Here is a 25,439-nt window from a genome sequence, read left to right on the forward strand (position 1 = left end):
GAGAAAGAATGGCATTAGAGGAATCAACCTCCCTGACTTCAGACTATACCACAATGTACAGTCATCAAGACAGTATGATACTGGCACAAAAATAGAAATACAAACTAACGGTACAAGACAGAAAGCCCAGAGACAAACCCACACACCTATGGGCAGGTGTGACAAAGGATGCAACCAGGCTTTATCTTTAACAAAGAAGGCGAGACTATAGAATGAAAACTCTTTTATTGAAAAGACAGTATCTTCAATAAGTGGGGCTGGGAAAACTGGACAGCTATGTGTAAAAGAATGAATTAGAACACTTCCTAAAATCACACACAAAGATAAACTCAAAATGGATTAAAGACCTAAATGTAAGACCAGAAACTATAAAATTCTTAGAGGAAAACATAGGCAGAACACTCTTTGACATAAATCATATCAAGATCCATTATGACCCACCTCCTAGAGTAATGGAAATACAAATATACAAATGGGACCTAATTAAACTTAAAAGCTTTGGCATAGCAAACGGAAACCATAAACAAGATTTAAAGACAACCCTCAGAATGGGAGAAAATAACTGCAAATGAGCAACTGATAAAGGATTAATCTCCAAAATATACAAGCAACTCATGCAGCTCAGTATCAGAAAAACCAACAACCCAATCAAAAAATGAGAAGACCTAAACATACATTTCTCCAAAGAAGACATACAGATGACTAATAAACATATGAAAAATGCTCAACATCAATTATTACCAGAGAAATGCAATCAAAAGTACAATGAGGTATGATACCACACCAGTCATAATGGCCATCATCAAAAAAATGTACAAAAAATAAATGCTGGAGAGATTGTGGGGAAAAAAGGAACCCTCTTGCACTGTTGGTGGGAATGCAAACAGCCACTATGGAAAACAGTATGGAGATTTCTTTAAAAACTAGGAATAAAACTACCATATGACCCAGCAATCCCACTACTGGGCATATGCCCTGAGAAAACCATAACTGAAAAAAACACATGTATTGCAATGTTCGCTGCAGACAAAGAAGCAACCTAGATCTCTGTTGAAAGATGAATGGATAAAGAAGTTGTGGTACAAATATACAATGGAATATTACTCAGCCATAACAATGAATGAGTTTGAGTCAGATCTAATGAGATGGATGAACCTAAAGCCATTTATACAGAGTGAAGTAAGTCAGAAAGAGGAAAATATCATATATTAATGCATATATATATGGAATCTAGAAACATGCTATTGATGAGCCTATTTGCAGGGCAGGAAAAGAGACTCAGACATAGAGAACAGTCTTATGGACACAGTGTGGGCAGAAGAGGGTGGGATGAATTGAGAGAGTAGCATTGAAATACAAACATTATCATATGTAAAACAGATAGCTAATGCGAAGTTGCTGTATATCACAGGGAGTTCAACCTGGTGCTCTGTGATAACCTAGAGGGATGGGATGGGGTGCGAGGGAGGGAACACATGTATATGTATGGATGATTCATGTTGATGTATGACAGAAACCAACACAACACTGTAAAACAATTACCTTTCAACTAAAAATACATAAATTAATAAAATAAATCTCACATGGAAGATGTAATTCTATTTTTCACTTACCTACAGTATTTCCAGAAGCAAACTTCACTGATGAATTTATCTTATTTTCTTCTGAAAGGTCAGATGTTTTCACAAGCAATGGGCTAGTGGGATTAGTATGATCTAGGAGAGAATTAAGAGGTAAACATACAAGATATAGGTACCTGAATTAATAAATTCATAAACCTCAGAGTCTAAGACTTCATTTTAATACTCCAAAGAAGTAGCAAGGAAATCCATGAAATATAAGACAAAGTAATATTTTAATAGGATAAATATAAACCTGTTTATATAAAATTTGTTATCTGCCACAACAGAAGATACCTTATAATGAAAAAGTCAAGCTGCACATTCATACTTTGTTAATTTTACCCCTTAGGGAAAATAGTTAAATAAAACACCACACAAACAACTGTAAAATAAGTAATTTATTGTTGTTGACATACATAGAAAACAAATCTACCTTTGAGAGACCCTAACTAAAACATTTAATCTAAAATGAGGAGAAACTTCAAGAATTAAAGCAAAATAGACAATTTCAAAGACAAAATTCATTTTAACATATACCTCTTCAGTTAAAATTTGAACATAGTTTCAATGTATTCATAAGAATGATCATAATACAGAGCATATTAGAAAAGTCACATTTTCCAAGTGTCCTTATTTTAAAACTTTATAAATTAAGTTCAATAATTTGCTTAAATTTAAAAATATACACATACACATAATACATATATTGCTGTAAAAGTACTATGTTAAAAATAAGTAATTAACAAAAGGAATCTGAACTCAGAATGATTGCTTATATATTTTGGTTTGATGCTAACCTAAAATATTAACACAACACACTAAACTAAAAAACAACCCAGCAATAGTTTCCTTACCACTGCCAGTTCTTTTAAGTTCCATTTCCTGCATGTGGATTTTGCTTGGAGTCATACGAATGGGAACTGGATGAACAATAGCAGTATCCTACAGACGAATGGGAGGACATACAGAACTTGTATTACAAATGCCAAGTAGATACCATGAAATAACCAAAACTAACGATACTTCAAAAACTAGTGGACAGAGTTCTCATTCACACTAAGCTAGGCATGAGAATTAATTTTTTAACTAAAAATTCCAGAATTATATTTTAAAAAATCAAGCTTACTATATATGCTTAGGAATTGGATTTGTTTTATAAAAAGTACATTTTAACTTTGAATGATTAAAGATGTGAAGAAAAAATTGGTCTTACACAATTCACGACAATATTCAAAGGCAAAGTGTGAAATGATCTGATGAAATTATATAAATTTGAACCTTTGAGGTTAAAAGTGAACTATTTATGAGAATTCAAAGACTAAGTAACAGATTGAACTCATTTTCACTAAACTGCTGGAGAAAACTTGACACTCTTCTTTTTCATATATAAAACAAAGTTAAGGAAATGCCTGTCATATTGTAACAGTAGGCACAATACATACTTTATATAGATTAGTTCCACAGAACTGTTTAAAATTCATGCATAAGACTTCCACAAAGGAATTCACTTTTAAAGTTAGGATAAGTAACACTCCTACTCTAATCCTTTACTTAAACTTTTCATGACTATAATATATCTGATAATCCTCAACTTAAGTCATGAGTGGCAAGTCTAGCTAGAGCAGTTAAGGAACTGGTAGAACAAATTTCTGAAAAGACTGAAAAGTGTACAAGGCACTGTATGGTAGCCTCTCCAAATGGGAAGGAAGAGAGAAAGGTGCATCTGGGTAGCCAGGCAGGCCTGGCCCTGGGAGCTGAGCCACCCAGGGGAGGAACTAGAACAGGATCAAGCAACCGGCTTAATGGCAACAGACCAGCTGAAAAACATGGCTACAGGAGTTCAGCTCCTTCTACAAGGAGTTGGCTCATATTTTGAATGTGCTGCTGCTAAAGACAACCTGAGATCCTTAAATTTTTAATATCTTGTAATGAGTTTATAATTTAGTATAAAGAATAATGACCTTTCAATTTAAGTTAGACACTGTTTTGGTGACAATATTAGATAACACTAGAGAAAGTTGAGTTCCAGCATACCATCTCCTGTTTGACAGGTCTCTTAGCTAATTCTTGTAATCTCTAAATTCAAACCACTAATAACAAATGAATTCTTTATTGCAATTTATGGATAAATCCATTAACAGTAATTTCCTGTCCCCATACCAGTGAGATTTTGGACAGATAGTTATGTACTATCTAATAAAACTGAACTAACATTTCACCTACAACTCTAAAATTATAGTTATAAAAGATGACTATAATAGATGGATAAAAGTTTAGATTTCTCAAATAATGAGTCATACTCAGAAAATTATTAACAATAACTCTAGATGTTGTTTGTTTATGGTTATAAAAAATATGGCTTCAAGAATAACTGTTTTCTTAACTTACAATTTTAATAGCAGAAATAACTGCTAAGAACCAGAATTTAACATTCTAAGGCAAGATTAAAGGAGAAAGCATGATATCTCACTATTCCAAACCCAAACAAACTAGGAAAAAACAAGCAAGGAAAACTTATTAGATGCTTTAACTCATAATACTGATCTAATATGTATTCTGTGTGTATGTTTATAAAGTCAGATTTATAAAATTTGTAACAGAAATATTAAATAGCTTTTTCATGTATTTACCACATAAAAAACAGAAGTCACAGTAATGACCCCAAGAAAAGAAAATCATGAAATCTTCTAGAATGAATATTCTCTAAATAATTTGCCTAAGTTTCTGTACTAATAAATCAATTTTCTGTTGCTATGAGCCTACAATAGCTTTAATCCACTAGATCCTGCTACTAGCAGGACAAGGCAATTCCTGGAAGAGTTTTACACAGATGACCAGGCCTAACCTCAGACTAGTGGATTGGAAGCTTGGTTTGTGACTGTGATGTGTAGCACAATAAAGAGCATTTCAATATCCAAATGAAGAACCATAAATGCCTATGATTCTTTGAGTCCTGAGCCAAAAGATGCTAAGTAAAACTTCTTCTGCTCCAAATTAGCATCTTCATATTTAAAAAAAGAGTAAAAAGACTGACTGGAGGCTCTGCCCATTTCTTCTGTCTACTCAAATCACACAAAGCCTTTAGGACCCACTCCTACACACTCACAACCATGGCACATCTGTATCATAGATTTGAGTACTTCATTTGATACAATTTAGTACTTTACTGAATACTCTATTGTGCTCATGTATCTATATTTTCTACTTGGCTTAAATCTTATTATACTGTTTGTCTTATTATCCTGTTTATCCCTGCTTACTTTCTGTTCCTGTGTCACTAACTTAGTTCAGGTGCTCATTATCTAACTCTCTCGACCCCATCAATCATTCACATTGTTGCCTGAGTGACCCTCCCCAGCTACCTCTTCAGAAACCCCATCCTCTCATGATACTTCTTGTTAGCTCCCAGTGTCTATGAGATTAAGCTCAGATCTTTGGTCGAGCATACAAAGATCTTCCCACTTGTGTTTCAATCATGCTCTTTACTCCCCATCACTGCCCCAAACACCCCTACCCTGTATCTCACTGCACTGAACTGCTCCTGCTCATGATTTTCTCCCTGCTTGGAATGCCCTTGTCCGCTTCTGCCAATTAACAGTTTTATTAAAAATTCATCATACAAATGTAACCTCTTTTGTGAAAACTTTCCCCAACATACTGGGCTGAGTTATTCTTCAGTTCTTCGCCCACAGTTTGTTCACAGCTACTATATATGATAATTATCACAATCAGCTCTATTACAATCATCAACTTCTAATGATCAAGCTGTGGTCTACTTAAGACTGGAATTTTTTTTGACATCTTGGTATTCCGAGAGAATAACATGGGCACCTGGAAGGGGGCTCCACCAAACCAAGTGACTTGGCTGGGCATAATCAGTGATCAAATGAACTCCCTTTCACATGCTGAGTGACACAAACATTCTGCAGCACTCAAGCTCAGACATAAACCATGGCGAAGACTAGTGCGCTGCACTTCTCATCATTTCAGAATTTCCCAGCAGCAACAGATTCTACCAGAAGCTATTAACTGATAAGCAGTTCAACAAAAGTAATCAAGTTTCTGGAAATGAGATATCAAAAACCCAATTTCATAAGAAATCTGGGAGCCTAAAGCCATCTTGGTTTTCATGTGAGGTCACTGTACTGTGTGACAACTGTCTCTAAGTGTCACAGAGCAGTGTGGAGCTCTTCATAGACTCAAACTTTATTGAGCAAATGCCTACTTATCAAATTTTGGCTTTTAAAAATTACTCCATCAATTCTTTCTGACATTGTAAGGTACACTAAATTTGTATATCTGAACTGTGGTGTTCTTTTTCTCTTATGTGATTCTAATCTGAATGGATCTTCTTTACTTACTTATAATTCTCATTTATAAAAGCCTTGCTGAGGATCATTTGGGATTGTGACTACAGACTGTTCTGTGGACAGGCAATATGTCAAGGAAGAATTAGATGATGGTTAAGAAGCTTAGACCCTCACTGAGAGCAGAGCATTGTACCAATTGCAAGCTTATAGTGAGATTATAATTCACCACAAGAGAAAAAATATGTTTTCTGGTACCAGATTATAAATATTTAAGACTGCCAACATTATTAAATTTAGAGGTCTAAATTCAAGTTTAAAATGTTGATTGACCATTTAAATTTTTTTTTCCTAGAGCCTTCTGTCATACTAGAAATAACAAAAGAAAGTATTTTGTTACGTCATTTAAAACATTAGGCTGGAATTCACAAATTTGGATATTATTTCCAAGAAGTTACAAGAACATCACTATTATTATGTCAACTATTTCCCTGCATTTCCTGCCAGTCATGAGTCTATTTATTTTGCCTTTGAGTCTATATTTTTAATGTTCTTTCCTAGCCTGACAATCATAATACAATGAATTTCTATTTTCAATATCACTTAAGGGTTAGAGAATAAAAGAGCGTCTCGACTGCTATATCCTTCCCTGTAAAGTACTTTTACTAAAGTACTTTAAACAAAATTAACTTGACTATGTAAATAGGAGATAGGAATAATATGGAGAAATGAAATTCAGAGCTAAAGTAAAACTTAGCTTATAGCACACCTGTCACTTTCCAAGGGACCTTAATTACTGCTTCTAATAAGCAGCAAAAATTGTTAAGCGTTACCTTTTTATTTCTCTTCCATTTTTCAGAGACTAAAATCAAACGTTAACATCCTCAAAGTGGTAAGAAAAGAGAAGCCAAAGGCATAGATAATCTACTTATTAATTGTTCCCTGAATAATGAATAATTATAAAATATTGACACTTAAAACATTTTGATACATTATGTTTGAATGTAACAGCATTCTCTATATTTCAAATAGATAAAAATTCTTTAAAACTGTAAAACATCAAAGGTTCATTCATTTAAAATGTTGAAGCTGTACTATTTAAATGCCACTTCTCCCCAATTTATATTAAATAACAATACTATTTTTACATTTAATGAATTAAATGCTGGCTATCTTCAGTCAGAAACACCTCAAAAGAATGCCTCATGTCACTTCTCCGTATCTTTTCACTGAACTCATTTTTAAAAATCCTACCTTTACACTCTTCTTCCCTTCCTACTTACTTCCTCTTTTCTTTTTGAAAGGTGCTTATTAGCATGTCCTTCTCTTTACAGGAAAAAAAATTAAAAGAAAAAGCAGAAGTGAGCAGTGAGAAGAATGATTAATAGCTAAGGTTTTGAAGTTTTCAAATAACTTGAGGGACAGGTGGGGCATATATCAAGTTCAATCTATGGGGACAGAATTTATTTTTAAAATCAGGATGTGAACTTTGTAGCATTTTCAAAGCAACACAGCAAACCACAGGAAGACAAGACAGAAGTCCTCCGCACAAATGAAAATCTTTGACTGACAACTCTATGTTGTCTTGCTGAACTTGATTCTCTTGTAACAGAACTCAACATACTGATTAAGTCAAAGCTGTACCATCTGGACTATGATGACACTGCATATTTACATACATAGTACATATTACATGATGTGTAAGCATACAAATAAAATAGTATTTACTGTCATTACACTGAAATAAACAGCATGTTTAATAAAAACGTACACTGAGTTAGCAAATAAAAACAAAGTTAACTATCAGTTGTTCACAAAATGCTTTAGACACACGTACCAGATTTTAAAAACATAGATTTCTCTCACCAAAATAACTAGAAAATACAGAGAATGGTGAAAAAAAAAAAAAAAGGTTTTTCCACCACTGAGCACACAAAAATTGAAAAGCCTGCCACCATTTCCCTCTAAGCACTCCACTGAATCATGCATATCAGCTGAAAACCATAATGAATGAAAACTTGGGTTAATAAAATTAATTTCAAACAAGCAAGCTAAGTGATTGACTTACAGGATCAGCTGGTGCAATGTTAGAATCAAATTGGGTCAGAGTTTGTGAGCTTGAAGAGCGTTCACTAAATGTCTCCCACTGCTGAACAGACAGAGGAGAGACAAGTCAGCATGATGAGAAAGATGGAGTAAAAGATCACTGGAGAAGATTTAGCAAAGTAATTCAGAGGTTGCACTGCAAGTTGTGTTTCGTAGGCCTGACAAATTCCATAAGTTTTATTTTTCCATAAACATTTTATATTATCTATGTAAAGTGAGCAGCTTCACAATCAAATGTACAGTAATAATTGATCTCTCTGTGGGAGAGATTCAAAGCCTTACAGAATTTAACTCAAAACACAATAAAGGAACAGAGTCTAAGTGGTATAAATGGTAAAAGATAAAAATTTAAAAGAGTTTTTTTCTAGACTAGAGAAAGAATAACTTCAAATCCTTCACTGAAAATCCAAGCGTTAATGCACTGAATTAGTGATGCTAATGAATTCTGATTGTATCAGAGTTTTGGTCAAAACAAAGCAAGTCAGTGTGACTTGCCAGTGCGACCCCTGAAAGATGATTCTATTATGTACGTGCACATATTTTATACAAATGTATAGATATTTAATAAAATATAACTGAGATAAAATGCAAAGAATTCTGGAATTAATATAAGTTGCAGTTTTTGTCAATCTGCAGCAAATCAACCCCTATATTCAGCATTATGAACAGGGCCATGCCAGACCACAAGACAGAACTGCCAATCAGACACCCACCTCCAACCCCATGCTAGAAAAATCAGAATGCGGCCACAATGAGAGCAAATCAAGCAACTGAGTATGTGTTATATAATAGAAGATGTATTTTGATATGAAATACTACTCTTCTGAAAGAGGTACACAAATATCATACCTCAAATTAGGTGGAGTTATGTGAATAATTTTAGTAACTCCATTTGAAGATCTTAGTAATAAATAGTATAGAATTTTTAGATCAAAATCATTAAAATTATCATTACAATTTGATTCTTAAGAATTATCAATTAGACTCTGAAGAAGAAAAAACATTTGCACATATAAAATATATACACACAAATGTTTACACACAGACACACCTATCCCATTAACTAAAATCCTTTTTATAATTCAGTAAACATTTTTATGCTTCAAAGTTCCACTTAATATTTAAAACAGTGCTATTCAATTTGAGAAGACATGTAGAAATTAAATAATAGCAAATGAACACATTTCTAAAAATAATCTACAAAAATGGCTAATGTAATCATTCAACAGTTTTTCTCTCAGATGTTTCAAAATCATAAAATTAACAAATACTTAGAAACACTGATGCATTCAGAGTGTCTCCTGAATAAAGACACCGTAGTAATTCACTCTTATCGTGGGACATCACTTCAGGGAAGTGACTTACCAATATCTGTTAATATAATTCGTTTCTTCAATAATAACTGTTGCATAGGTACAGAAGGAATTTTTAAAATTGTAATTATCTAACTGTGGAGAAAAGTTTAGATGCAGACTACTTTTTCTAAAAAGAAGACATTTATTTACCTATTTAGTGGCATGATTTTACCTGATTTCACAAGGCTGTATGTAAGCTACCTGGAGTGCAGAAAAACATTCTTATCTTTCTAAGTTTGGTATAATGGTTAAGAGCACAGTCTCTGGAACCAGACTCCTGGAATCCTAGTTATGCCGGACACCCTTAGGCAGGTTATCTAACCTCTCTATGTTCCAGTTTCACTATGTAAAGTATGAGATTAATAATGCTTATGTCACAGAATTGTTATAAAGATGTAAACAGTTAATATATGTAAAGAGCTTTCTGAACAGAGCTGGCACATCAAAAGTCCTCAATAAATTTTATTGATTATTATTAGTGTTATTTCCTACAGTGCCTCATCTATATTTACAGGTGCTGAATAAATATTTACTGAAAGATTAGTGCTTCAAGGCAGAAAACTAAAATATAAACTCCATATACTAAGGAGATTTTTAAAAAAATATTATTAAAGTGTGTCAAAAAATCAATGTTAGTTTTAGTAGCATTTTGATTTTCAACACACAGTAAAAAAAAGAAAAAAGAAAAATTATGACATTCAGATCCTTATCAGCAAATATTACAAAATGAAACTTGCTAGGAATATTTAAGAAGAAAAAATGCAACTGCTTAAATCAGAGTTCAAAGGGATTTCCCTTCCTAATTTTTAATGATCACATGTGATTTTATTTAGAATGAAGATGAACTTTTGAATTGAGATGCCTTAGAGTTGCTTTTATTTATGAACTGACATTGATAAAAATACTTTTAAAATCTGACACTGCTTTTTAAAAAATGACAGAAATTAATAAATGCAGCAGAAACAGTGCTTTCAAGAAACTGACCCTATTCTATTATAAAGCCTCTCTACTAGTAAATTCTTTCAAGGCTTAAATTTTCCCTCCAGGAAAACACTCATATAAATGGTTTTATATCTGACAGCACAACGATGTATGTTATAATGTCTCAGAAACAGGTATCTGTGATTATGTCATAAAGCAGCAGCAAGCACTTTAAATCTGCCAGTTACTTCTCTGTTTTTCAACCGTACAAAATTAACTAGTGTCTCTTAAACCCACTATTTTTCTGGCTTTAAAAGACATGGAAAACACAGAAGCTTAGAGAAGTTTCTTCCTGAAAGTCAAAAAACTTTTATATTTGTAGCACTATCTAAAAGTGATACAAAAAAACTATAAGAAAAAAATATATAGATATAACTTGTTCACAAAGAAGACTGCTCTAATAAATTAAGCAGTGGTTTTCAATTAGAGATCTACAGAGCACTAAGGTTTAACAGAGGGGCCTCAGGGGGTGCTTTGTGGAGGCAGGGCCTCAGGTCCTCTTCCCTTATTCTAACCAGAGTGGCCCTACTTTCACTGTTTTATATAATCAAGTTCCAAAGTAAGGGGTGGGAGGGAATGTATGTCAAATTCTGTTTTGTATGCTGTGCTTGGTCTTACATAACATGGTCTTTATATAAAGTGGTCTTTAACCACTGCATTTAACAGGGTTGAATCATTCCATTTTGTATTAAACAAAATAAATTACTGTGAATAGCTTGGAATACTTTTTCATGTGGAAAGCCAGTTGAGTGGCTTCTCATATCACTTCCAATGCTAAGATTCCAAATCTATTATCCCAGGCTTTCTTATAGGAATCAGAAGGCAGTGTGACACAGCGGGTGCGCTAGCTGACTGAATGTCAAAGGACTTGTGTCCAAACCTCAGCCCCTGTCCCTTACAGGTTGTAAGATATCTTGTCTAAGACATCAACCCTTTGATTGTTAAGTTCATGCACCTGCCTCATTTAACTCACAGGGTTTTAACAGGAATGAATGGTGGAAACTAAATGATAGTACATGTATGAAAAAGTACTTCGAAAACCTCAAAGAGTCATATAATTACAAGTATCTATCATAGTCACATTTGATATGGTCCAACTATGCATGCATGCTGAAAGAGCTATAGGCTGAAATTACCCTGCTTGGAACTTCTTACCTTAAAAAAGTGAAGGTTAGTGAAAGAAAAGGGAAGCTTTGCTAACCTCACTGCTCTGATTTAGCTCGGGCCAAGTCTGGTTTAGTGACGGCATTGACGGAGACTTGCTTGGAGGAGCTTCCGCAGGAGAGCCTGAATAACCTACCTCACCTGGCTGATCCCCAACATCTGCAATTTAAAAATAGAGAAATTTTCTGTAAACAATATATTTTAGTTCTGGAATTCTTATTCATAAAAACCTAACAGAAGATTTTCACAAGTAGTAATTTATAATCTGAATTTCCTTTTCTCAGTTCCCCAAACAAACATTTTAACAATTAATCAGGCAATATGTATTCCTGCTACTTATTGTCTACCTGCAACCAGAGTTTTCCATGAAAAAGAAAATCTAGTTAGAAATACATAGAGAAAGAGTGTTGTATGTAGCGGTGTAATAAGGCACATACTTTGAATCTTCTAATAGAGATGGATTTGTACCAGTTCCCAAAGTGTACTTCAAGGAATGTTAACCGGTAAGGCATTTTTAAAAATTAGGTTTTCTATTCAAATAAATCTGGGGATACCATAATTCTCTGTTGGATGTGTCCCCATGCACATTTGTATATTAAAGAACTAGAGCAAATAAACTTTGTTTAAATCAGTCTTTCCCAAATATAATCTTTTTTAATATCAGATAAAAATCCCTCAATATTCCCTTGGTATATACTTTGGGAAATGTTGATTTACACTAGTTCACTTGCATTTTCTCTACAAGTCTTCCTTGTAACCAAGAAGCAGCATATATTTTTAAGGCAGACAGCAAAAGGAGAGAAAGAACCTAGGCACGAGCAAAAACCAAAGTCAATGAGCCCACATGAAACAAACTTATCGTTAGTCTCACTAGCATTTACAGACTTAACTGAGAGGGCTACAAATCCATGACACAATTTCAAAGTGGTTTTTAAAGTATTATGTGATATCGTGTTCTACTTTTAATTAGTTAAGGCTTCATCTATACTCTCTCTTAAACTGTAATTTAAAAATGGAAGAAAATTTCAATGGTAACTAAATTCTCATTCCAATCTTCCCAAGTTATACATGACTTTGAATATAATTTCTGTCTAAAAATCACATTAACTTTGCCAAATTAATGGATTATACCTAATCTGTTTAGAACCTGTGTCAAAAAATATTCTAATATCCGTCACCATCTTTTTGTGACCATGGGCAAGGTGAATAAAATAAATAGCACCTGAGTTTCTCCATCAGAAAGGAAGACATTCCCCATTAAATGTTAGTACTATATTTCAGATTCCTATAGAGACAGACATACAATAACTTAGTGAAGTATAGGTTTAACCTTTCAATCTATTCATAAGTAAATCCTCACACTTTAGTACTGAACATAGAACCTAATACTAGGCACTCAAATCTTTACTGAATGAGTTACTTTTTGTGATCTTCATTTAAATTCATTCTAAAACCAGAGTTAACTACTGAGACTTTGAAAAGTTCTCAAAATTTTTCTTTACCTTATTCTGAACATGATTACCTCGAAATATCACTGCTTCCCTTTTACTCACCCTGACATTATTTCTTTACAGTCATATCACACTGCAGGTTCTAATATATCATATTTTGATAAATTTTGGTTTTCAAAGATCAAGAGTTATTCAGATTTCTTTCTTAATTCCATGCCTTTCTTGATAAAAGTGCCATAGTGATACAGAAACAGTAAGAGGCAGACATGCTTTAAATAACGTTCTACGAAGACTTTTTAACCCAAAGCTCTCAGAGAACAACTAATGAAAAAAATTATTTATGATAAATAGTAGCAGCAAATTCCTCGTGGAGACAGCTTGTGGTTTTCAGTCTGAACAAAAATCATGGACTTTTTTTTCCTATGGTAACAAAGGAAAGGGAGTTGGAGGAGGATACAGCTATAGATCTGACAGTTTATTGGAAGTGGAACTGTGAGAAGGATAGGGACTGAAGAAGTATCTTTAAAAGAGCCCTCAAAGCAGGTATTAAAGAAACGAGAAACAGAATAAAAATAGTATTAACTATAGGATTATTAATTTTCAAAAGAACCTATTTAAAGGTCATATTCCATTTTAACTTAAGCTTCAAATATCACCTTAGGGCACACTGGGGCCCTCATTTGACTGTCTAGATCTCTGTTCTCCTGTTAGTCCACTACTGAGAAACTTAGGGCCAGAGTGCATGCCACACTCAGTGCCAGGAAGTTCACGTTTGGTATGGATTCTGGGTACCTCTCTGATTCACTAGTACAAAGGTGCAGCTAGTCTAGGCCCTTGAAGCTGAGAACTGAAGTCAGTCACTCAAATAATTACACGTCATAATCCTCCCAATACAGTTATTTCCCTAGAGTAGTAGTTCTTAAAATTGTGAACCATGGACTCCTGGGAACCCCCATGATTCTGCTAGGGGGTCTAAAAAAGTCAATTATTTTTGAAATAGTAATAATGCTTTTTCCTCTGTGCTGGTACATGCACTGATTGGTGGGTAAAACTGCTAGCTTATCAGCAAGAATGAAGCCAGTGGCTCCTAAATACACTAACAGTCATTGTGTTCTTTACTGCCATGCATTCCAGTTAAAATACATAAAAATAAATAAACCAATAATTTCACTAAAGAATGTTCACAATTAAGCAGTAAGAATTATTAATTTTATCAAATCTCACCTGAAAACTCATTTTTAAAATACTCTGGATGATAAAATGGGAAACATATATAAAGCACTTCTCCATATTAAAGTGCAGTGCTTTTCTCATGGAAAACTACTTGTGTTCAGTTGTCAGCTGAACAGGCCACTTTTTTCACTGAACACTGTCATCCTTGAAAGAACAGTTGATAAAACTATAATTATTCAGACATGGTAGGGTACAGATTTCCTCAAAAATGGATTAAGTGACCCCGTATCTAAAATAACGATTTTCAATATTTGTTACCAATGACAAAGTTTGAACTTTTAAGTGAAAGCTGGAATTCTGGAAAATGTATACCATGTCTATAAGCTCAAGAGGTTCTCAGTACTTAAAAGACTTCTTTGATAAGATAGGTTATAATATTAACAACTATACTTTTTGATATTTTACAATAAAATGGTCCAACATTTCAAAGAACTGTACAACTCAATAAACTGATATTTTACAAATAATCAATGCATTATGTTATAAAACCATGTGTGGGTAAAAGACTCATTCAAAGTGCAAGACAGATCTATGTAATAGTACAAACAATTCATTAATATGGTTTCAGCTTTCACTGCAATTAATCTTTACGAAATTACTATTTGTTGAGTTTTGGGGTAGTACCAAAGAATATCCAAAATTATATAAAAATAGTCCTCCTTTTTATTATGTGAGGCCAAATTTTCTTCACGTACCAAGAATTAGCTATCTTTTTCTACAAAAGGCCAGAGAGTAAATATTTAAGGCTTTGTAGGCTTTAAGGTCTCTGTTGCAACCACTTAAATATGCTGCTGTGGTCAAAAGAAGCCATAGGTAATTCATAAAGGAACAGGCTCGGCTGTGTTTCAATAAAATTTTATTTATGGATGCTGACACTTGAATTTCATGCATTTTCATGTGTGATAAATTTATTCTTTTTTGAAAACAAAAACCACTCTTTGCTTGTGGGTTATACAAAAACAGTCAGTAAACTGGCTCTGGTCTCAGGGCTTAAGTGTGCCAACCCCTGCTATACTTCAAACAAAGTAAAACACTCATCAGATTGAATGCAGAATGTAGACAGATGAGATCTAAGCTGTCTTCTATTAAACCAAATATTAAAGAGATTTGCAAAACTTTAAAACAATGCCACCCTTTTTGCAATATAGTTATTTTCCTAAAAATATCTATGCTAATATATAAGGGGTCTATTTTTATTTCAAGATAAAGAAGTAGTTTTTTAAGTGTATCACTTTTAATTCCTAATAAAGTTACTACTGATAGATCTAATCTACAAACACAAAGCTATTTTGAGGGTCCACAATTTTTTTTTAAGAATATAAAGGGGTCCTAAGACAAAAAACTTTGAAAAAAATCACTGTCCTAGAAAATTCAAAAATTATCTCTGGAATAAATTAGCAAAATTACCCATTGGTTCTTTCTTAATTTCATACACAGAACAAATGGCAGTAGAAAAAGAGCAAATTACCTATGTTCTAGAAACTAACAGTCATGAGTTGGAGGGGAGGAATTAAGTGTGTAAATTAACTGCACCTCCTTCAACTTGGCTCCTTACAAATACTCCAACAAAGGGCTTCACGCCCACCCACAAGAGTTAAGTCTTTAAGACTGTATTCTTACGGAGGCAAGGGTGTAGTTTTACTCTTACCTGATGCAGTGTTCCAACCTAGCCTCCTGCTGGAACACTGTGTCAACCCTGCCTCCCTCCTGAGGGTTCTGCTCTGCCCCTGACATCATCAGAGCATCAGGGCTGAAAAAGAAGAGCATGAGCCTTTATTTGTTAAAGTCAACCCCAAAAGGGCTTTTATGCAGAAAATATTTCCATGTATAAAAAGTTTGTCTGGAAGACACAACCCACTATGATCATATTGATGTACTGTCAACCTACACTGAAAAGTTAAGTAATAATAACATTAAAAGTACAGGCTTTATTTTCAGTATAGCACTAGCAAATAAACAGTCAGTAGTTTTCATCCTTCGAGCCTCCATAGACTCTGAAGAGTTCCCCAGATTTAATTCAGTTCAGGTATATCTCCTGAACAAGCTCTTTCATGAAGAGCTTCGGTTTTATTCTAGGTTTATAACCTACCTAACCCAAATTTATCTTATTTTCCTCGTATTATACTGAAAAATTGTTTCAAAAATGACTGCCAGCTATTATTAATCTTTTAGAAATACATACACTACCTGAAATCTTATGGTTTACCTTATTTTCCTTTCAAGTAGCAAAACAAATCCAAGAAGAATTCTTCAGTCATGAAGGTTCAAGGTTCTAAGTTCATTTAAGTTTCATCTAAGCAAAAGTAACTATATCTTTTATTTATTTGAGGTATAAATATTATCCGTACAAGAAAACAAATTTTAATTTAAAAAAGATTTCAATAAATTTTGAGTTTTCAAAAACAAACCCTATTAAATAGTACTTTTCTCATTCATATTTTTAAAAGACAGAGGCAAGAAATGCATATGCAGAAAGAAATTAAGGACTTAGTTTAAGATATGCTTTGCCTTGAATGATATTACATGGATCAAAAAACTAAGCTCTAGTTCCAAAATTAATTCCACTTCTCCCTGATACTCCACAAATGGAAACCTACTCCATAAGCAGATATGAAGAAGGACTCAATGTTGAATTAAAACCAAAGATTTTTTTCTAAAATTAAAGTAAAAACATGTCCAACAAGGTTTGAAAAGAATAAAACATTGACTCCAAATACTAATTAAACTGCATTTGTCTCTCTTTTTTTTTTGCAGTATTTACCAATATTTTATAGCAAATACTGTTTTGACTCAGCTATTATACTTCAAAGAAAACTACCTACAGATACACAGGAGGTTTCCATTATCTAAGGATACTTAAAAACGGAAAAAGCCCATTTAAAACTAATCCAATTAAAATAAGGACTCAGGTTTCATAAACAGGCGAAAACAACTAAACTGGGGCTTTATCTTTAAGACTAACATAGAAAATGAGTATAAAGAATAAAAGATGTTAAAAATCGGGCGTGAAATTTGGTGGCACAATTAATAAAAGCAAGAATTCAACAGCGTGCAGAGTTACTGAGGGCCTATAAGTAAATACAGTAAACAAAGATATAGTATTGTGCAAGAAGACGAGGCTCCCATTTATTTCCATGGAGCTCTCATTCTAACAGAGCAAGACAGACATCCTTCACTTCGTTTTGACTTTCACAACACAATCATCAAGATAATATCTCATTTCTGCAAAAATAATTAAGGGTATCATTAAATATTCCCAAGACTCTTATTAAATCTACTGTATTTAAGCCATAATCTTGTAAAGCCCCTAGTGTCATTCTTGCAGAGATTTCCTCCTTTAAGTATGAGCTAGCCTTGTTTGTCACTGTTTCTGCCAGGAATTTGAGGAGGCTAAGTATCTTTTCCAATTTCATTAAGTGGTGCCCCTTTGCCAGAATTTGCAGTTGTTCTGATTCATCAGTTCCAATACCCCACTATTTGAAAAGAAATGAAGCCATTAAGAATGTATACAGATATGGTGGGGGTGGTGTGCTTGAGAACTAATTCCTTAGGTGTAGTGGTAATGGTGAATATTGGTGCTTATTTTCATTATTTTTATCTCTGCAACTAAAGGCACCTGGAGAGTAAATTTTCCAAAACAAAGATTCAGCTTTCTTTGTACAAAACAAAGATATGTGTGTGTTTGTTTTTTTCCCAGCACCACTTTAAAGGTAAAGCCAGGAAATTATCTGAAAATTCCATCAATATGAAGCTGGTTGAATTAAGGAACATTCATATGTATGACAAAGATGTGACAACTCTATATGTAATAAAATGCAGAGATGTCCAACATTATTAGAAAAAAATTCATGGATGTATAGTGTGATTGCACTTGTGTAAAAACAGCTGCATGTGTTATTTCTGTAGGCTTTTACATGTTAAATTTTCTGGGTGAAAGAAACTTAACATTAATCAATCTAGTCTCGGGACTTCCCTGGTGGTCCAGTGGCTAAGACTCTACGCTCCCAATGCAGGGGGCCTGGGTTCGATCCCTGGTCAGTTAACTAGATCCCACATGCCACAACCTGACACGGTCAAATAAATAAAGTAAAAAAAAAACTAAAAAAAAAATTAAATAAAATCAATCTAGTCTCAAGTATGGCTTTTTGGCAAATTACTCATAATAAAAAGTCTCTGGCCTTACAAACATTCATGTTAAGTACCACTAGGAGCTTGGGGATCTATGCTATGTATCATATATTAACAACAATGAAACACACTCAAATTTACTGCATAAAGAAGTGATACTAATAAGAACCTACTGCACAGCACTGAATAGTCATTGGAAGGACTTATGCTGAAGTTGAAGCTCCAATACTTTTGGGCACCTGATGCGAAGAGCCAACTCACTGGAAACGAACTTGATGCTGGGAAAGATTGAGGGCAGGAGGAGTGGGGGGCAGCAGAGGATGAGAGGGTTAGATAGCATCACTGATTCAATGGACAGCAGTTTGGGCCAACTGTGGGAGATAGTGAAGGACAGAGGAGCCTAGTGTGCAGCAGTCCATGGGGTTGCAGTCAGACATGACTTAGCAACTTAACAATGAGAACTGCATTGTCAAATTCAGAGATGTTCAATGTTAAATATTTTAATTCAGGTCCACACAAGTACTTCTACCTATGAGACTTAGTTTTTCTGGTTTATCTGATATTTGTGCTTAGTCACTCAGCCGTGTCTGACTCTTTGCGACCCCATGGACTGTAGCCCACCAGGCTCCTCTGCCCATGGAATTCTCCGGGCAAGAATACTGGAGTGGGTTGCCATGCCCTCCTCCAGGGGATCTTTCCAATCCAGGGATTGAACCCAGGTCTCCCACATTGCATTCTTTACCATCTGAGCCACCAGAGAAGCCATCTAATATTTAATCCTATAAATCTGTTCAAATGACTTTGGATAAAATACATATTTATCCCACCTACGTTTGCACGCCTACAGAAAATTTACTTCAAGCAACTGTAATTCATCATCATTGTTCATCATCTACCTTTCTATAAGAGTTACATAAATTATAAATACAGAATATTTGTGGAGCTAAAGCCTCAGTGGTAAAGAATCTGCCTGCCAATGCAGGAGACTTGGGGGTTCAATCCTGGGTCAGGAATATCCTCTGGAGAAGGAAATGGGAACCCATTTCAATGTCCTTGCCTGGGAAAGTCCATGGACAGAGGAGCCTGGCAGAGTCCAGTCCACGGGGTTGCAAAAGAGTCAGATATGACTTAACGACTACACAACAAAATAACAACGAAACATCATAAACTTATGACAACAAATGATTTTATTTTCAAAGATAGAAATGTTAAGAAAAATATTTTACTTTAAAAATGGCACATATTTAGGATAATTTACTCAATAATTATTTACTGAGCTACTTAGTACATGCTTGCAAAGTGCAAGGTCCCGAGGATACTACGATGAATATGATCATTTCCAGTTTTTTAAGGTGCTCAGAATGTTGTGGTAGAAAGAGGGGGACAAAAGAACAGGATTCAGCATAATGTGTGCCAAAATAAACAGCAATGTAGGATATGCTGTGACAGATCAGAGACAGAAACCACCTATGCCTGTAAGTCACAAAGGCACTACAAAAGGGATATTTATGATAAGTTCTCAAGTCAGCCAAAAGAAAGTATTTAAATATTTCTCCTTTAATTGGGAACTTCTAAAAACACAGCTATTTAAAAATAGTTTTTAAAGATACGGATTGAATCACAGTGTCCCACGACAATTTCTGTATTTCAAGGGACTTTGTGTCATATAAATCTCAGGCTTACAATAGGTAGGAGAAAAAAGATTAAACGGTTCTTCCCACCTCAAAACAGAACTCCAAATTTATCATTTATAAGTAAGCAAAGCAGATTTTAACCCAATATCACGTGGTTAAAACATTTACAATAAATCTGATTGGAAAACCATATAATATTATAATGAATTGGAAAAAACTGAGTCTTTGATAGCTTTAAAATTATAGTCAGAGCAACAGTGTACAGATACATCCAGGCAAAAAACCAGAGTGTCTCTTTGCTAAACAAATCCAGCAGATGTAAAAAGATAAATGCCCAGGAAAGAACTTCTTGAATCATCAGTCTTAAAATTCCATCAGATCAACATGACAAAGAGCAAGACTTTATTTAAAATAAAGAAAGAAAAAAAAGACTCCATTGCCAAAACATGAAAGCCAGATTCACCTATCTGAATCTAAAAGATAATAAGACCAGAGACGTCTCCAGAAAATGACGTACAACAGAATAAGTCTGACTTATTTCTTGTTAGTACACTATCAGTTTTTAAAAACTTAAACTCATAGAAAATCTCTACATACAAGGTCCAATTTATAAATCAATGATACAGCAGTCTTTAGTTACCACAACTGTTTCCCTTTTGGCTTACCTAACAAATATGCTGAATAAAGAAGTAATTTTTATTTATTTCTTAATTAGTTAGGTAAGCCAAAGCAAAGTTATCTAACAAAAACACATAGCTTTCAGCTCAAGTTAGAGGGTAACTAATACCAAATAACTACCTGAAATGATCAGGAAAATCCTGGGATTCTCACAGGATAGTGTTTCTAAAAAAACTAAAATCAACAGTAAATTATTTAATCAACCTGTTGGTTGATAGAAAGTCAGGATACAATTCAAGTCTTAAAATAGGAATGGTCAAATTCACATTTTCAGGTGGAGAAACAGATGAAAAAAACAGAGTAAATGGTTAGAACTTGCCCAAGGTCAGAGAGTAATTAACAAACTAGAAGCACATTCAGATTCTTAACTCCAAGGAGACTTGTTCTCTTCTGGACAGCAATGACATATATATGGTTCCTTCCGTATAATTTAGAAAAAGAAGTCAGATCAATTCATTTCTGAGTTAAACAGATGCTGCCCTTTTAAGAGCCAAATTCTGTTCTATCTTCTTACACCTATAAAATTCCTTCCAACATAATACACAAAAGGTTATTTAGATCTTAAAAATTTGAAAATAGTAATTTAGTTTTAATTAAACTCATTAAGAATTTAGCATTAATTTCCTCTTATTCATTCAAAATGCAAGAAAAATGTATTCCTTTTAAAGAAAGCTACCAGTCAATATGAGCCCTTATAAAAACATTCTGGTAAACATTTTTTAAAAGCATTATCTATAATCAAATACAAATTTCCCAGACTTCTTCAAGTCTGAAGAAAAGAAGTGAGCTTTTTAAAGGAAATGCTTTCAGATTGCAAAGATCTAATGATAAATCAGGCATTCCCTTCAACAAATCAAGATGCATTAAATGCAAAAATGCTGATAATGAAGACTGGCTACTTTACCCACTTCAGATAATTTATAATACAGTTAAATGCAGCAAAATAACAAGACATTGTGAAATGCTCTTCAGATCTTCACAGTTCCTAAGTGTTAAGTGAAACAGTGGCATACATAGTGGCAAATATTCTTTATCTTTTTATTTCAAGTTTACTAAATAAGTGAAACCATTAATCCAGGTTTAGCCCATACATTCTATCCTGATGGCAAATCTATGTACTTCTGATGAAATGTCTAAGCTCTTAACCTAAGTTATAACATCTTGATTTTGCTTTAAGAATCAAGTGTTATGTTTATGAAGGTATGCAGTCGGGTCTCTTCAGCTCCTGATCTTACCTGCTGAATCTTCCAAATCAATCAGTTTGGGCATTAAGCTTTCAGGGAGTTTTTCCGGTAAGTCATAGCCATTCTTCCTAGCAACTACCAGATGAAAAGCAGCACAAAACTCATCCAGTGTCAAGGCTCCATCTTTATCAAAGTCTGAGAGTTCCCTAGAATAAAAACTTATTATTAATATAATCATATTCTGCTTTGGCTCCTTTTAGTTTCAAAAAGAAGCAAGAGAAATTCTTTCCCAGAAAATAGCAATTAACAATTTAAAAAATTCCACAGATGGAAGGACATTTAATAAAACAAGTATGTGCATGTTAAGTCGCTTTAGTCATGTCCGACTCTGCAACCCCATGGACTATATAGCCCGCCAGGCTCCTCTGCCCATGGGATTCTCCAGGCAAGAATACTGGAGTGTGTTGCCATGCCCTTCTTCAAGGGATCTTCCCAACCCAGGGGTCGAACCCAGGTCTCTTTTGTCTCCTGCATTGACAGGCAGGTTCTTTACCACTAACGCCACCTGGGAAACCCAAAACAAATATAGCAAACTGTTAATTGTAGGCAGTGGGCATATGGGTGTTCAAGGCACAATTCTTTACACTTTTCTGTATACTTTAAATTCTCATAATAAAATGCTGAAAAAATAGTCCCAATAAATAAAGTCACCAAAAAATGACCTTTAACCCACATGCATTTCTAGTAAAAGGATTTAGTTAAACCCTGGCTTACTTAATAAGTCACTGAAATTTTAAAAAACTGTTTTTATTGTTATCAAATTTCTACATGTGCGCATTTTAAAGCATCCAACAGAATTACAAGTCCTGGTACAAAGAAACAGCAGCCCCACCCTGGTGTCCATTTCCTGGTTGCAGAAGCAATCATTTTTCAATTTATTACCTTAAATTACATAAATGTTAACAGCATGCATATATTGCCAGTTCTTGATTTTTCAGTTTTAGGCATTATCTACCTACTTCCTACCAGAGTATCTTATGCTTCTAAAGATGCTACTAACAAAGTAATTTAGAATATAAATATAAATACATTGATATAAAGCAGAAATAACATGTATTTATCTGATAATTGCTTTTAAAAAGTAATTTGTGATTGCAATTTGTGTTCTAATGGCTAATTTCAACTACATACCAGCTATCCTGAGTCTCAGTTTAAATTTAAATGGGAGCTAAGCATGTTCTGGAGATCATGCCTTGGTACAGGACTTACTAACCCTGTTAAAAACCAAATGGGATAAACATAACCATGTATGAACAAACCAGCTTTTATGCTGCACAGTATTCTTTCAACAAGAAACAGCTGATACAGCTTAAGAACTTTTAGCACACTTTGAAGAACTACTGCAGAGTAATCACTTAGTTCCTTTCTAAAGAGTGAGAGAGAAGCTGGATATTCTGAGGCAATAGTGAGTTCTTTGAGAACATTCTTGAAAAGGTTACTCTAATAGTTTATTTTTAAGTTCAAAAATGAACATGCTGTAAACTTGTTTGAGACAACCCACATCACCCAACTAATGATATACCACACTTACCAAATATGAGAAAGTTCAAGAATAGGAAGTTTTGATTTTGTAAAAAACTCTTTAGCTGCAGATCCTGAAATATTAAAACAGTGTTTAATGTTATTCTGAACTTACAGCTCCAAGAATAAAATGTGAGGTAAGAGTCTTAAGACTTCTGTAACTGAGAAAAACGTAACCTTAACATGTATACATGTCATATTTTTGGTTTCCAGTGACTATAAACCTTTTAGACAATTTGAGAATTAATTTATCCTTTATCATCACTGACCAATAAAACCGTGTCTTTGAGATTATGAGACTGAGACCGTCCTATCCCATTTAGAAGAACTTCTGTTTTTAACAACTCACCTGGAATAAATCCGTTTAGATCAGGCTGAATGGTTTTAAACTGATTTACATAATACTGTCTTTGTTCATCTGTTATTTTCCAAGGATCGTCATAACTACTGGATTGCCTACGAATTTCATTGGCAGTTGTAGCTGAGGCTACAGTTCGTACTGTTGTCTGATCCTGTAATGAAACATTTTTTCCTCAGTACAGTATCTATCTATATGACTATATGGACCAAGATCGTTAAGTTACTTATCTTTGAAAGTAAAACTTACTTTTTGTGGATGTTTAAAAGTAAGTCTTAAACTCATCAGCAAACCACATATTTGCTACATAGGTTATTAAACATTTTTGCACAAAGATTACATAAATGTGTAGAATGATAGCAAATATGTAAGCAACAGAAAGCTATGTAAAAGGTGCTAAGAAAGCCAAGCAAATACATTCCTCAATGCAGAAACCTTTCAAAACTTCACTATGTATTAGCAAGAAAATCAGCCAAAACTTTCAATAAAACATTCCAATGAAAACAGACTTGAAGAAAAGGCACAAAGCTCTTTTTTAATAAGAGTGAACTTGCATTTATAAAATGTGCAACAGCAAAATATAAAAACAATGACAGCAGCAATACTCTTAATGAAGCAAATAAAAATGCAATACCAATAAAATGTCACACCTGGACAGAAGCAGGATGCATGGTTAAAAGAGTACTGGTTGGTGGAGTATCTGCAAAACTGACCCAATTTTCTTGAGGTGGAGGTGGAGAATGTCCTGACCACACTGCATCACCAGCAGAAGAACCTAAAAACAGAATGGGTAAACATGCTGACTCACTTTTGGAAGAAAAAATAAAGTTACTAGGTTTTTAATGATATCAAATCACCACACACACGAACAAGTTTTCTTTTAAAAACCTAATTCTGAGGAAATATTAATAGTTTTCAAAATGGAATCTTATCTGTCAACTTAAAATTATACCTCATTTGGCATAATAACCAGTTTATTGCTATAATAAGCAATATAGCAGCAGAATCATTTTTATAACAGTATACTTCCCTTCACTAATATATATACCTGGGACTATATCTCCAATATAATACATCTCTTATACATTTTACCCTTCAGATAGAATCTGATACCTATAAACTTTTGTCTAAGCATCATAGATATAAGTAAATGCAATTACCACTCAATTTACTTAGAAACTTTCACAGTTGGCTTTTGCTTCTATTTAAGGCACTTAATGAGTTTGAGTAAACTCTGGGAGTTGGTGGTGGACAGGGAGGCCTGGCATGCTGCAGTCCATGGGGTTGCAAAGAGTCGGACATGACTGAGTGACTGAACTGAACTTATAAATTAAAAGCTGACTTAGAGGCAACTCTTAAAGGAACATTATCAAGTTTCCTTCAATTTACAACCCTTAATAAATGTTACTTTAGAAAATTTTCTAAATACCTGATTGTGCTTCACCAAAGGGAGACCAGAACGGTCCAGGTCCTGCAAGAGGCCTCTCACTGTTTCCTCCACTGGGATGACGGCTGTGCTTCCTCCATGTGTGTGGAGAAGCTGGCGGAGACTGCTGTGGGGAAACTACTGGGGACACAGGTTCCTAGAAAGAACATCATTATCTGAAAATTTAAATTTTAAGGTAACATTTTCATTACTCAGGCAGTCAATAAATGT

General features: G+C 34.1%; 1 protein-coding gene across 50 annotated transcripts in view; it reads right to left on the minus strand.

The window, feature by feature from the left end:
- The window catches only part of REPS1 (RALBP1 associated Eps domain containing 1), an 89,783-nt gene that overhangs the window by 19,477 nt on the left and 44,867 nt on the right, over nt 1-25,439 (minus strand). For 16 of the 50 annotated variants that reach the window (XM_081528973.1, XM_081528954.1, XM_081528930.1 and 13 more), the window contains exons 4-12: nt 25,212-25,365; nt 24,433-24,557; nt 23,774-23,936; nt 23,435-23,498; nt 21,895-22,049; nt 11,573-11,694; nt 7,998-8,078; nt 2,477-2,564; nt 1,614-1,715 (exon numbers count right to left, since the gene is read on the minus strand). In XM_081528973.1, coding sequence (XP_081385099.1) covers nt 1,614-1,715; nt 2,477-2,564; nt 7,998-8,078; nt 11,573-11,694; nt 21,895-22,049; nt 23,435-23,498; nt 23,774-23,936; nt 24,433-24,557; nt 25,212-25,365 — 1,054 coding nt within the window. The remainder of the gene's footprint in view (nt 1-1,613; nt 1,716-2,476; nt 2,565-7,997; nt 8,079-11,572; nt 11,695-21,894; nt 22,050-23,434; nt 23,499-23,773; nt 23,937-24,432; nt 24,558-25,211; nt 25,366-25,439) is intronic. The other 34 variants (XM_081528974.1, XM_081528957.1, XM_081528966.1 and 31 more) reach the window with 5 other exon arrangements.

The sequence above is a fragment of the Giraffa tippelskirchi genome, chromosome 9 (genome assembly GCF_054371585.1).
Source record: "Giraffa tippelskirchi isolate mGirTip1 chromosome 9, T2T-mGirTip1v1.2.pri, whole genome shotgun sequence".
Classification (NCBI taxonomy): domain Eukaryota; kingdom Metazoa; phylum Chordata; class Mammalia; order Artiodactyla; family Giraffidae; genus Giraffa; species Giraffa tippelskirchi.